The sequence below is a fragment of the Theropithecus gelada genome, chromosome 13 (genome assembly GCF_003255815.1).
Source record: "Theropithecus gelada isolate Dixy chromosome 13, Tgel_1.0, whole genome shotgun sequence".
Taxonomy (NCBI): domain Eukaryota; kingdom Metazoa; phylum Chordata; class Mammalia; order Primates; family Cercopithecidae; genus Theropithecus; species Theropithecus gelada.
Window position 1 is genome coordinate 75,032,539 of NC_037681.1, and position 14,607 is coordinate 75,047,145.

The 14,607-nt window shown below is 39.4% G+C and overlaps 1 protein-coding gene across 1 annotated transcript in view; it reads left to right on the forward strand.

Annotated features, from left to right (window-relative positions):
* Window positions 1-360: 360 nt before the first annotated feature.
* C13H2orf73 (chromosome 13 C2orf73 homolog) overlaps window positions 361-14,607 on the forward strand; it is a 29,859-nt gene continuing 15,612 nt past the window's right edge. The window contains exons 1-3 of the mRNA XM_025354544.1: window positions 361-386; window positions 4,187-4,394; window positions 13,033-13,186. Of these exons, the coding sequence (XP_025210329.1) occupies window positions 361-386; window positions 4,187-4,394; window positions 13,033-13,186 (388 nt within the window). The remainder of the gene's footprint in view (window positions 387-4,186; window positions 4,395-13,032; window positions 13,187-14,607) is intronic.

Below are 14,607 nucleotides of genomic sequence, written 5' to 3' on the forward strand. Positions count from 1 at the left end.
GAAACACCCCTTCCCCTATCCTCAAGGACCAAATCCGTCCTGATAAACACCCCTCCTGGCCCTACAGTGGGAAGGGCAAGTTCAAACGCAGGGCGTCAAGCCCACACGCCTAGAGACCCGGCCAGGCATCCCCCGCCCTCTTCGCCGCGCAGTCGCGCATGATGAGCAACAGTCCCCACCAACCCCACTTACTGCGCCTGCGCACTCCAGGGGTGCCCCCACGCCCCTTTCTGAGGCCTAGCGCCTGTCACTTAGCAACGCGCGAGTCATAGTCGCCGCGCTTTGCGCGCGCTTTTCCTGGCAGGGCTGCGTCCCTGTTCTTCCCGGGAGGCTTCTCGCTGCCTGGTCCCGTAGAGGCCCATGGAGGGAAAGGAAGATAAGCATCAGTAAGTGCTGGGGTTTCGTGTCTTATTTCCCCTTCCAAAAACTATTTTCCTCCTTCAGGGGGAGGCCGGGGTCCAGCACGGACAGTCCAGGCCAAGCTCAGACAGTCCTCTTGCTTCTCTAATTTCCACTTGGCTGAGCGCTTACAACAATAATTTTTAAAACACACCGTTTTACTGAGCACATACTGTGTGTCAGGGACTTGACTTGCATTACTAGGTCTAAAATTCTTGAAGTCATCCACAATTCTCACAATTATTAGCAGATTTTGTAGGCTTTACCTTTAAAATTATCCAGCATCTACCACTGTTCATCACTTTCAGTACTGTCCCCACCCAGTCCCAAATACCAGCTTCTCTTGCCTGGATGCTGCAACAGCCCTCCAGTTGGTGGCTTTGGTTTTCCCTTTCCCCTCTGCAGCCTCCTCAACACAGCAGTCAGAGCGGTCCTTTTACAGCCCAGGTTAGATCGCTGTTCTCCATCCGACATCGTAGAGTAAAAGCCAAGGCTCCTCCAATGGCCTATGGAGTCTACACAACGCGCCCTTTCCCGTTTCTTGCCTCCCTCTGACAGGACTCTGCTACAGCAAACAGCCCTTTCAGCTATCATCTGCAGTGATAAAGACCAACATCAGCAGCACCTGGTTGTTAGGAATGCAAATTTTGGGGACTTCCCACCCCCGAGACACACTGAATCAGAAACTCTATGGCTAGGGCTCAATAATCTGGCTTCCACCAAGGCATCCAGGTGATTCTGATGTACCTTAAATTGAGACTATTAATCAAGGTAGTACATGCAGCTAGTCAGGAATGATGTGGAGCCAGTGATAACTTCTTCCAAAGCCTGTATTTTTGACCCTAGAACAATGGTTCTCACACTCGAACGTGCATAAGAATCAGCTAAACAGCTGGTTAAAACACGTTCCTGGGAACCAGCCCCAGAGATTCTGAGTTTGTAGTACTCACTAAAAACAAGTAAACAAAAAACTAGGTACGTAAAAGAAATGGGGCTCATAAATTTGTATTTCTAACAAGGTCACAGTTGATGCCAGTGCTGCTACTCCAGTGCCCATACTTTTAGAAGCAGTGCGCTAAGGATGGTTACACTTCTGCTAGGAAGCTTTGGCAGTTACAGTTCACTCTGCTGGAATGCTTTTCCCACAAATATCCACTTAGCTCTCTCCTCCCCCCTTTTTTCAATTGCCACCTTCACAGTGCAGCCTCCACCCTACCTAAAAATGCAAACCTACCTCCCACATACATGCACTCCCTTTTCCCACTCCCTATTTTATTATTGTCCTTAGCACTTAACAGACTATGTAATTTACTTTTTCATCTGCCTTTCCCCCATTAGAATGTAAGCTCTATGAGGGCAGGAATTTTTTGTTTTGTCACTGCTTTATCGTCAGTGCCTCCAACAGCACCTGGCATGCAACTCAATAAATATCTGTTGAAACAATGAATTATTCAATGTTATTCTCCTATCTCTTACAATAGGTATTGTTCCTATCATGCAAATGAGACAAAGGCTCAGATATGGCAGAACTGGGCTTCCAGTCCCTGTCTGACTCACTTCAGAGCCCATCAGTGTTTTTATCTGTGCTTTTCTTCTGGCAAGAGATTGCTAGAATCATGTATTTCACGCTTACTTATCAACCCATAGGCATTCACACCACAAGTGCTTAATCAAATGAATTTAACTATATAAGCAAATAGCCCCAGTCCTTTTCTTCAAGGACTTGATCACTACAAGTGTATATTGTTGGGTGATAACTATGAGAAACAGGTGGAAAAAACTGATGCCAGAAGCCTACAATAAATTGACCCCAAAGACTCTACCTTTAAATAAATAATTATATCTCTGGAAAGGTAATAGAAAAAGGTTTAGAAGTTTTTTACACTTTACCAGTAATCAGTTTTTCCAAATCCTTTGCAGAAAGTAATTTTTGGGAAGAAGGAACTAGAATCCAAGGATTCTGAATATTGTTTTTATGTGTACTGGAGGGGTGGTTGAGGGTATTCAAACAAAGCCAGAGTAAACAACTCCAGCAGATTCACCAGAAATATGTAAATATTATAATGGCGGTCCATTTACCTTGGATGAACAGGACGCTTTCCCTGATGTTGGGCACGTGAATTCAACAATCTACACCTTCATGGAACTTATTGACTAGTAAAGGATATTTGTAGTGCTTACTAAAAACAAGTAAACAAAAAACTAGGTACATAAAAAATTGTGGTGTTAATAAAAGAAATGAACAAAGTATTAAAATAGAGAATACATGTGGTAGGGGAAGGAAATCTAGGAAAAGCTGCTGAGGAGATGGTTTTAAGCTGAGACCTAAATATCCTGAGCCAGCTGTGCTGGGAGCTGGGAAAGAGCTGTCCAGGCAGAGGGAAGAGCATGTGCAGGTGCTGTGAGGGAAAGAGATTGATGTATCCCTGTAACTGACAGAAGGCAGTCTGGTTGGAGGGTCTTGAGTGAGGTTGAAGAGATTCACTGGGGCAACTCACACAGGACCTTAGAAATATAATTAGGAGGCAGTATTTTATTGCAAATGAATGGAAAACTACTTGAGGATTTTAATTGAAAAGTGACGTGGGCCAGGCACGGTGGCTCATGCCTGTAATCCCACCACTTAGGGAGGCCGAGGCTGGCAGATCACCTGAGGTCAGAAGTTCAAGACCACCCTGGCCAACGTGGCGAAACCCTGTCTCTACTAAAAATAAAAAATACAAAAGTTAGTCGGGTGAGGTGGTACGCACCTGTAGCCCCAGCTACTCAGGAGGCTGAGGCAGGAGAATCACTTGAACCTGGGAGGCAGAAGTTGCAGTGAGCGGAGATAGTGCCACTCCTGCCTGAGACAGAGTAAGACTCCGTCTCAAAAAGGGAAAAAAAGGAAAACGATGCGATAGAAGAGATGGACCTGGCATTCATTTGAAGGAAGGCAGGTGTTATACTTTAACGGCTGTGTGTAAGGTTAAACAGTGCTACCTGCTTTCTCTGTGAATTTAGGATTTCATTGACTCACCTGCTGTGGGATCACGGCTTTGATTTTAAAAGCTATGTAAAAAGTATTCAAATTCATATATTTCATTCTTTATTTTTCAAGTAGGTGAATTTTAAAAATACTGCCTTTTATAATTTCAGTTTCTCCTTATTTGAAAGGAGAAAAATCTGATAAGCTGTTTCTTCTTGTACATTTTAAAAATATTTTAGTAATTTTCATATTTGTACCAGTGTCCTTATTAGTGGCAAAAAATGAAGAGATTTATTTTGACTGCCATGTAGTGTTCTTTTCTTGAAAAGATAATAATGGTGCTCCTTTGGTAGCTTTAAGTTTGCCAGACAAGCTTTTGAAAATTAACTGGTGTATCCTTGTCCAGATAGCTGTTTACTAGGTCAAGGGGGGAATAAAGCCATTCTCTTGGTAATAAAACTTTTAAAGAAGATGAGTTAAGTATAGGATGTAACTTGTCCACACACGTAAGTACTGCAAACATGATTTGGAAGCATAATCCAATCACTACTCTTTCTTTACTCCAAGCAAATGAGAGGTGGTGCACTGCACTGGTATATTATAATGAGTAATCATTATTAACACAAATCCCTTTATCGCTTATATGATTTAGAATTAGAAAATGGCCGCCTACATTTTAATAGCACAAACCCTTTTAACTATTAATACAGCCTAAATTGTCTTGACTGATGTTTGTAATATATTTAAATCTTATTTTATGTAATTTTGACTCAATATTTTAATGGTTACTTGGGTAAATGATTTACTATTTGTGTTTTTCAGACAGCATAAAATAGAGGATGCTGCTATAGCATATGTAACTGAAAATGAAGAAATTAAATATGAAAAAAAACCTGGAAAAAGCATGCAACATTCAAAACCACATGTCGGAAGAGGACGTATATATTATGCTAAATTCATTAACACAAATGCAAGAACATACAATGAACCAGTTCCCTACATAGATCCCAAAAAAGGGCCAGAAATACAGGTTGGACAGATGTTCATTGTATACAAATAGAGATTTAGATTCAGACGCTGTTTTGCAGAATAATTTGGTCACACTATAAAGGATCAGACATATCTCAGAGTAGTACCTATCATAATGCAATAGTTAAAAGCAGTAACCTGGAACTATTTTGGCACATGACTTTTACATATAAACAATACAGATACAGGGAGGGAATCTAAGTAATTGTTTCCCTAGATTGGCTCAGATTATTGCCACGAAGTAGTGCTTTGGGGTTACTAAAGAAATTTCATGTATATATTGTATTTACAATATATATTCTAATATAAAAATGTCCCATGATACTCAGTAATTCACATACCTTCTGTAAAATAATAATCATTTATTGAAAGCATATGAAGTTCTAAGAATGAGCTAAGTGTTTTATATAAATTATATTCTTTAATCTCTACAACAATTTTTACGAAGTCTTATTGGAAATAGTTTACAGATAACACATATTCCGATGAGGTTAATTAACATATCTGAGATTAAGTAATAAGCAAATGTCACAGTCATATTTCTGACCCAGGGCTATTGGTTTAGCCAAACCACACTTCATTGACTGTACCATGCTAAAAATATTCCCTTATCTTTTTTATAAAGTCAGGTTTGTTGCAGTACAATTTATTGTATTAGTTTCCTATTGCTCATCTTACACATTTTCACAAACTTAAAAGATGGTTGAAAGCAGCACATATTTATTCTCTAGCTTAGAACTCCAAAATCCATCTCACTGGCTGTTGCCAGGCCTAGTTCTTTCTGTAGGCTCTAAGGGTGTATCAGTTTCCTTGCCTTTCCCAGCTTCTAGTGGCTGCCCACGTTCCTTAGTTTATGGCACCTTTCTGTTCGAAGTCAGCAACACAGCATCTTCAAATCTTTCTCTGACCCACTCTCCTGACTCTGTCTTATAAGGACCCTTGTGATTAGATTGCATCCACCCAGATAATTCAGGATAATCTCCCCATCTCAAGATCCTTAATCACATCTGCAAAGTCCCTTTGCCATGCAAGGTAGCATTCACAGATTTGGGGATTAAAACATGAACAATCTTTAGGGACAGAGGGAGGGAACATTATTATACCTACCCTTTCACAGTAAATTAGTTACCCTTGTAGTGTATAATTCTCTGAATTTTGGTAAAAGTGTAGTCGTGTTACTCCATCACAGTCAAGCCATGAATCATTTCCATCACCCTCAAAGGATCCCCTATGCCCTTTTGTGGTCATCCCCTTCCTCTACTCAAACAGCCACTGATCTGTTTTCCATAGTTTTGCCCTTTCCAGAAAGTCACGTTAATGGAATTATACAGTATGTAGCTTATTGAACCAGTCTTTCAGAATAAAGCACTTGGGATTTGTCCATGTTGCTGCAGCATGTCACTAGTTCATTCCATTTTGTTGCTGCAACACACTTGCCATGTGACTTTGGGCAAGTCATGCTAAGCTTCAGTTTCCTAATTTATATAATAAGGATAGTAGTTGTCCCTCATGGGATTTTTGTGAGAATTGAAATATTTTTGTCAGTTATTGTTCTAGACACTAGAGATACAGCAGTGAACAAAGTAAATGGGGAAAAACTCCTGTCCTTACATAGCTTACATTTTAGTGAGGGAATAGATAAAACAAGTAAGCTGTATTCGAATGTTATATGGTAGTAAGGGCAGCATGCAAGGCAGGATAAGGAAGGCTGCAGGCAGAGATGCAATTTTAAATTGGTGGTCAGAGAAGGCTTCACTGAGCGACATTTGAGTGAAGACCTGAGGGAGAGTGAGGGAGTAAGCATGTAGGAACCTGGCAGAAGAGCATTCATAATGCACAAAGGAAGCACTCACTAGACATTAGCTCTTAGTAGCAGCAGAATCCTAGTCTACTGCTCTTTGCAGTGATGGGGACTCATTTGCAGCTGAGAGCAGGATTCTATGAGAGAAGACCTAGTACAGTGCTGGGCCAGGCAAGTGTTCAACAGATGGGATTCAAAATATGTCACAGCAAAGGTAATAATTTCTCATGTAGGTTTTTTCCAACATATTTGGAAAAGGAAATGTGTACCATCTAAATGGTCTCAGATCACTGTGCCAATGTCCGCCTCCTCCTACTCCACTTCTTTCCTCATCTCTCTGTGTGTTAGGTATAGTGATTTAACATTTAGATGGAGATTGCTTTTTGTGAGCTCTCTTCATACTGATAACATCTGTTCTTGTCATAGACAGCACACCATGGTGTGAATGTGAGATCTTCTTGGGGCAGGAATTCCTGTGGTTAAATGTACTTTAATGTCATGAACTAAACCCTTTTAAGGGCCATATTGAGAGTACTTCATTTTGTACACTTGCTTATGCTCTCGTACCAATTATTTCAGATTTTAAAGAAATCAATTGTTATTGTTAGACCAGACCTACACCGGGGAAATTAATTTGGTACCAAAATCCAACCTGAACCAAAATCTAGTTCAGGGTTGAATTTAAAACTGTTCACTGAACTCATCCTTACATTGGCAGTACTAAGAAAAAGAAGCTGGTTTGAGAATAGAAATATGAAACATAAAAGTTTAAAGACTTTATCCCAACTAATTTTCTCTTACTTCTTACTCTATCGGTATGTTGGAAAAAAAATGAACAAAGGTGTTAAAAGCTACTATCCGCAAGACTAGGTGACAGAGCAGTAGTAGAATCATTATTAGTGCTGGACCTTTAAGAGATGGTGAAAGTGAGTTTGAGATGAAGAGCTCAAAGGGAAGCTCTTTGAGGAGAGTTACAGAGAAAGACTGAAGATATCACTGAGTTACAAGCATGTCTGATTTGGGTGTGGCAGGAAGGGAAAGTTTATATTTTAAAAACATAGCCTGGGCAACATGGTGACTGCATTTATACAAAAAAAATTTTTTTTAAATAGCTGGGTGTAATGGTGTATGCCTGTGGTCCCAGCTACTTGAGAGGCTGAGGCAGGAAGATTGCTTCCACCTGGGAGGTCAAGGCTGCAGTGAGCTGTGTTCACGCCATTGCACTCCAGCCTGAGTGACCAAGTGAGACCCTGTCTCAAAAAGAAAGAAAATAGGCTGGGCACGGTGGCTCACACCTGTGATCCCAACACTTTGGAAAGCCAACGCAGGAGGATAACTTGTGCCCAGGGGTTTGAAATCTGCCTGGGCAACATAGTGAGACCCATCTCTACAAAAATAAATAAATAAATAGCCAGGTGTGGTAGCAAGCCTCCGTAGTCCCCGCTACTTAGGAGGCTGAGGCAGGAGGATGGCTTGAGCTCAGGAGTTCAAGGCTGCAGTGAGCAATGATCGTGCCACTGCACTCCAGCCTGAGCAACAAAGCAAGACCCTGTCTCTAAAAACAAATTTTAAAATAATAAAATAAAAAACAAAAACAACAATGAACCTTAAATCTATTCATTTCTAAGTATCCAAGGATTAATAAAGAACATATATTTCACATATTTGTAAACTGTTCCTTTAGGATGACAGGTTTCTTTTTGAAGGTCAGCTTGGTTAAGAAAAAAACTGGTTGACGGTAATGCTGTCTTTATAAGAGTAAAGAATATAAACTTGCCTAAATATTTTAAATGACACCTGTTGTTTTATGTGTTTTGCTAAGAGACTATCTTTAGGATGCAACACGAGATTTGTTGGTTTTATTTATTTACAAGATTTTTAAGATTTTGTACATTTCTACCTAGGAACATAAAGTTGGGGATGCTAGAAAAAGAAAGAAGTTGTTTTAGCTCAGTCACTTCCAAAGAAAACTGGTTTGATTGTCTTGTATTTTTGGCTGGGTGCGGTGGCTCATGCCTGCTATCCCAGCACTTTGGGAGGCCGAGGTGGGTGGATCACGAGGTCAGGAGTTCGAGAGCAGCCTGGCAGGCATGGTGAAACCCCATCTCTACTAAAAATACAAAAAATCAGCTGGGCACGGTGGTGCATGCCTGTAGTCCCAGCTATTTGTGAGGCTGAGGCAGGAGAATTGCTTGAACCTGGCAGGCAGAGGTTGCAGTGAGCCAAGATCATGCCACTGGACTCCAGCCGGGGCAACAGAACGAGACTCCGTCTCAAGAAAAAAATAAAATAAAATAAAATAAAAATGTTTTTAAATATTGGTACTTTAAAAGAGATTATACTAGGTTGGTATTTTCAAAAGTTTATTTTTCAGAGCACTGATCCTTGTCTACGTGCTTGACAAAATAAATTTGCAAAGTCATATACGTTTTGGAAAAGCTGTATTTTTATAAATCTTTCTCAGAGCTTCACAGTTCACACTGGTGTATAAAGGTTCTGAGAAATCTTGTGATAAACTTATTTAACTTTGTTTTTCTCACTATTTCCCAAAGTTACTTAACTGTGGACACCTCTTTTGTATAACACCTATTAATATGCTGGAGAACTAGTGTTCCACAGAACACAATTTTTGAATTTTTTTATGGGGGGGTACATCATGAACTGCTTAGAAACATTTTTTTTAAGCACTCATAACATCTATAGCAAAATAGAAGTGAATTTAGGTACAGTGTAACCAATGTGACCTTAGCTGCCCTAGTGTCTGTGATGGTACTTCAATTTTTTAAAGCCACTGAGCTCTACCAACAAAATGTGATTGTTTATGTGTAGGTTTTGTCAAAAGCCCACATTTCCTTGGGAATCCACGAAGTATGATTTTATGTTCCACAGATGACCACCACCAGCCAGCTTGGCTAGGCCACTGTGGCTGTGGAGCTTGGCTTATGACCTCTTACATTCGCTTAACTGGTTTCTCTAGGATACTTCACTTGCTTTTACTACTTCTCCTCTGAGGATTCTCCCTTAATTTCCCAAAGAATGGAAAATAGGTAATCTTTACTAGAACGTCTCTGAAAGCTTAGGGGTACTAGGAGTATAACATAGAGACTGCCTTGCACTGGCTTCCAAATGTGACTAAGGGACCCACAGTGCAACAGCTACTGGCCTTCCCAGAGCTGCAGGTTAGAAGAAGCCCCGTCATCAGGAATCTCCAGGCACCTCCTGACCATGGAGCCCAGTGACTATCATCCTGGGGAAGAAAGAAGACAGGCCTTAGACTGGGAGGGATAACTCCTCTCTGGGTCCAAAGTTTGAGTTAGGCAAAACGCCCTCAACCATCAGCAAGATACGGTCTGTTGCTCAGCGCCTAGACAGAGCCATCACGCTAGGTATCTTCCCAGCTTCTTTTGTCATAAGTAACTGTGTTAACCCCCCACAATCCAATATAAGTGATGGTACACAGAGCAGTAAATTTTGTGTTAGTCTTTCCTTTCAGTATGAGATAAAGATAAAAACGAGCCTCCATCTATCTCTTTCCTTAATCTCATAATCTTTTATGAGTAAATGCTTGGACCAAAAAGGCACGCACATGTTACATGGGCACATACGCACTCTTACTCTTCCAGGAATAAACCCAACTTTTTAGGCATAAGGAAGACTATCCAGAAACATGAAAGATAACCTTTTTTTTGGACTGTAAGATTTCACTCAGCTAAAGTGAAGATGCATCCAATTTATAACACCCATCAGAACACTTTCACAAACTGCAGAGTCTTAAAGTCACCAGTCACATTTTAGGAAAAACTGTTCTCTATTTCCTTTATATTTGTGAAACAAAGACCATTTTGGCAAAATTCTCAGTTTAAAAGAAGTTTGCTCAAAAGATGAAATTATCTCTCTGCCTTAAGGGTAACTTTGCATTACACTTTTAAGAAAAAATTATAGCCAGGCATGGTGGCTTATGTCTATAGTCCCTGCTACTCAGGAGGCTAAGGTGGGAGGATCACCGGAGTCTGGGAGTTTGAGGCTGCAGTGAGTTGTAATTGCACCACTACACTCCAGCTTGGGTGATGGAGGGAGACCCTGTCTCAAAAAAAAACAACAACAAATAATAATAATTAAAGCCCATCAGCCATTTCCTAGTGGTTTGCTCCTCCCAGAGTCATTTTTCCAGTAACTTGAATATTAGCAAAATAAGTTTTTGATCAACAAAAGTAGATGATATAAAGTGTTTGTGCATGCTTTACAATCTTATCATAGAAGAACTTTCTCAGGATACTTGCTGCTATGGTTTGAATGTTTGTCCCCTCCAAACTCATGTTGAAATGTAATTTCCATTGTAACTGTATTAAGAGGTGGGACTCTTTAAGAGGCGATTAGGTCATGAAAGCTCCACCCTCACAAGTGAAATGAATGCCATGATAAAAGGGCAAGTTTGGTCCCCTCTTGCCCTCTTTTTGCCCTTCTGCCTTCCACCATGTGAGGATGCAGTGTTCAAGGTGCCATCCTAGAATCATAATAACCAAACCTGCCAGTGGCTTGATGTTAGACTTCCTAGCCTCCAGAACTGTGAGCCAGTAAATTTCTGATCCTTGTAAATTACCCAGTCTAAGGTATTCTGTTATAGCAGCACAAAACAGACTAAGACATGCACTTTGAGCCTCTATTTTCACTTCTTCAATAATTTAATGTGGTTTGTGCTTACCTGGTTTTGCATTCCACAGCCGGTTTGATACAGCAGTGCAGCACAGAAATTAGAGGTGTGCACAAAGAGTTGGGGGTTTGAATTGTGGCAGTGCAGCAGTCTGCTAGTGATATACCTTGGGGAAGTTACTTAATCTCCTGGCAGTTTTCTCATCTGTAAAGTGGGTGTGCCTGCCTCATAGAATTGTTATGAGCATTAGACAAGACCTATAAATCCTAGACCTTGGGGCATAATAAGCACTATTATAACTGTGAAGTGGAGTAGAGAAGAGCTGCCAGAAGCAGGCGCTCTGACAACAGTAGGATGTGACTATTTTCAGCCAGATAGTGAGAAGACACCATCTGTTTAGTAATCTGTTCTAGAATTTTCCTAGGATCTACATCAAGTAGTCTTAATTTTTAAAATTCACCTTTTAGCCCATTCTGAAAAATGAAGCATTAGCCAATCTATTCTCCAAAATGCACTAGTTCCTAAATTTCTGTGATCTCTGCAGAAATTCCCCTAGTTACAATTACCAGTTATTCCATTACTCCTGCTTACAATTTGTCATTGGCCTAAAAACTGGCACTCCTATAAACTGACAAAGTGAAGTCCAACTCTCTCATCAGCTCTTCAGGGCTTAGTTCTTTGGTACATGTTCATCCCATCTTTTACAAGTTAACCATAATTTTCCTTAACAACCTCAAGTTGAGTAGTTCTGACTTTCCTGAACAAGATTCTTCTCTCCAAATGGTTAGCTGGAACACAAAAGATAACCTTTTTGGGGGCTGTAGGATTTCACTCAGCTATGAACAATTTTTCTAGAAAACCTTATTTTTGCTGCCTTTGACAATTGTATAAATTATAAATTTATACAACTGTACAAATTTATAAATTTCTTCCAAGTTTCTTGACAATCTTCTGACAAGCTGACTCCATTAATTATTTTTTAAATCGAATGCTGTATGTGTCTTTTATACGTGCCTGTCTTTTTAGAAACTAAGCTCATTTGAGAGCTGACTCCCTATGCAGCCACACAGGCTTTTTTTTTTTTTTTTTTAAGAAACATCTCCCTTTTTGCATCATGTAGCCCCAATTGTATTGTCAGAATTTTACCTATTAGAATTGCATATTCATCCCCCTTGAATCATAGTTTAGAAGTCTTTGGCTATGGAATCATAGTTGATTTTTTAAAAGGCAGACTTGCTTCCTTATAGCCCATGGTAGGTGTTTGATTATGCCGAAAGTTACTTTCATACCCTAATTGTATTCCGGGAACTCCTAAGTGTCATGGGTTTCTCAAGGGTTTTCTTACTACCACCTAACAACCAGTTTTAAAATTTTGGTCAGAATTAAGTTGACTAATAGTTCCCCTCTGTACTCTCTGAACTTCCAAGAAATCAAATTGTCATACAGGCTAATGAAGAATCTTTCAGTTTTCCCTTTCTTGTATACTTAGGTTTTAGTACTAAAATTCAGTAACATTGGAGAGATTTCCCCTTAAAACAAAGTTTATCAAACTGAGTCATTAGTGAACCATAAATCATTGAGTTGCAGTCAGCAATGTGAAATGAAATAGGAAAGCAATAAAATAGAAGAGAAAAACAGCTGAGCACACTGCATATATTAAGAATAAGTATTTTGTGAAACTTTTGTTTCAGTTTTATGTATGTGTAGCATTGTGTGCTCTTGTATGACATAAAATGTATTTCATGGTACAGGTTAGGGACTAAAAACTCTAAAAACCACCATTTTTAGATGATAATACATTATTTGTATTGTCATAATGAAAAGTTTAGAACATAATTTTTTAGAATATTTAAATATATACATACATGTGTACATATATAACAAAATTGTAGTACAAAACAAATACAGCTATTTTGTTGACTTTTACCATTTTATTTGTTGATGGAAGGTAGCTTAAGAATTTAGCAGCTGTATTTTAGCTAAAAATACATGACAACTCATTTTTCAGTGCCTTCAAAGAAATACATTTTTTTGTGAAAAGATACTTCTAGATTTCAGAATTCCACATTAGTACCAGGATATCCACTAACTTGTTAAAGTGAATTACTGAATATCCATAGACATCAAGCAATAAATGAAAATGCCCTACAGTATCCAATATTGTGTTTCCAATTATTTTCTATGAAGGGTGACTGGTGGTCACATGGTAAAGCACTGGAACCTGTCTTCCTACCACCTTATGACTCTAAGAGTACCCAGAGGAGTGACTTCCAAAAACCAGCATGTCCACTGGTTTTGCCAGTCAAACACAGCAAGATGCAAAAGCCTTCTTGTGGAATAGGTAAGGTTTTGCAGTGGCAAAAACCTTTTTTGTTATCTCAAATTATTGCTGTCAAAACTAAGATGTATTAGATGTCCTGACACCTCCTGAAAAAGTTACTTCTTTACAGAAGTTGAAAATATACACACAGCAAGTGCAGCCCTTGGGAAGTTTGTTATTTCTTCCTAGTGGACAGTTCCGTCTCCAAACAGTTAATATGACAGAATGAAAATTGTACTGATCATTAATAACATCAGCCTCAAAGTCAGAAACTTAGTAGCATTCTGCTGGTTGTTGCCACCACATTTTAATAGTTATAACTATTGTCACTTCAAAGAAGGTAGTTGATGAAGGGGGCTATTAGATAATCTGTAACAGTGACCTGTCATTTAGAAATATAATAAAGTTTCCACTTCTGGTTCAGGATAGTAGACTGAGCACACATACCTAAGTTCCCTGCCTTCCAAGACCCTATTACTATAAATAGTAGCAAAGCAATAAACTCCTAAGGGTGAAGATAATAGAAGGAAGAACTTCCTGGAATGTAGAAAAGACTGGAAGCCTACTGACAGATAAAAGAGAATAAAGAAGCAATAGCTAGAAGGAGATGCGCAAAGAAGAGACAATCTGCCTGGCCAAAGCCCTGACTGAGCTACATGCCGAGCCAGCAGGCATAGTGGAAAGCAAAAATGAAAAGCGAGTAGGAGACAGAGAGTTACTTCAAAGCCTGTCCCTTAAATAAAGGTTCCAGTCATGAGCACTCCATCCTATCCCAATATTAAGACTACTAGAGCGCAGTGTCTTAGCCAGATGTCAACTACCACACCAGTTATTTCAGTAAATCAAGCTGATCCCCCATCCCCTTCTTATGAGTGGACAACCAAAGATTAGAATTATGCCAATTAAAAAAAAAAGATTTGGAGGATAAAGGCAGGGAAATATCACAGAGCATGAAACAACAAAACAGAGGCTTCGAAAATGAGAAGGAAAGCAAAACAGAGGATCTGTTTGGGAAATCCAACTTTTCTGGAGCTCCAGAAGATAGAGGAGTAAAAATGAAGGTAGATAATTAGCAAAACATAACATTTCTTGAGCACATACTATTTGCCAGGCACTTTATGGAGCTTTCTGAATAGTAACTCATTTAATTCCCACATGAACTCTATGCAACATAATAGTGTAGTAATACTGTTAATATTCTTATTTTTCAGATAAGAAAGTGTAGGGAGGCAAAATTTTACCTCTACCCTCTTAGTGATTTTGGCTGGGCTTGAGAATTAAATTGACACAAAGATCAACAGGAGAAAAGCATACAAATTTATTTAATACAAGTTTTACATAGCAGGGGAGCCTTCATAAGGAAATGAAGACCCAAAGACACAGAAACAACACATATACTAAATTGGACAAAGAGTAGAAAATTATAAAAATGGGACAAGGCA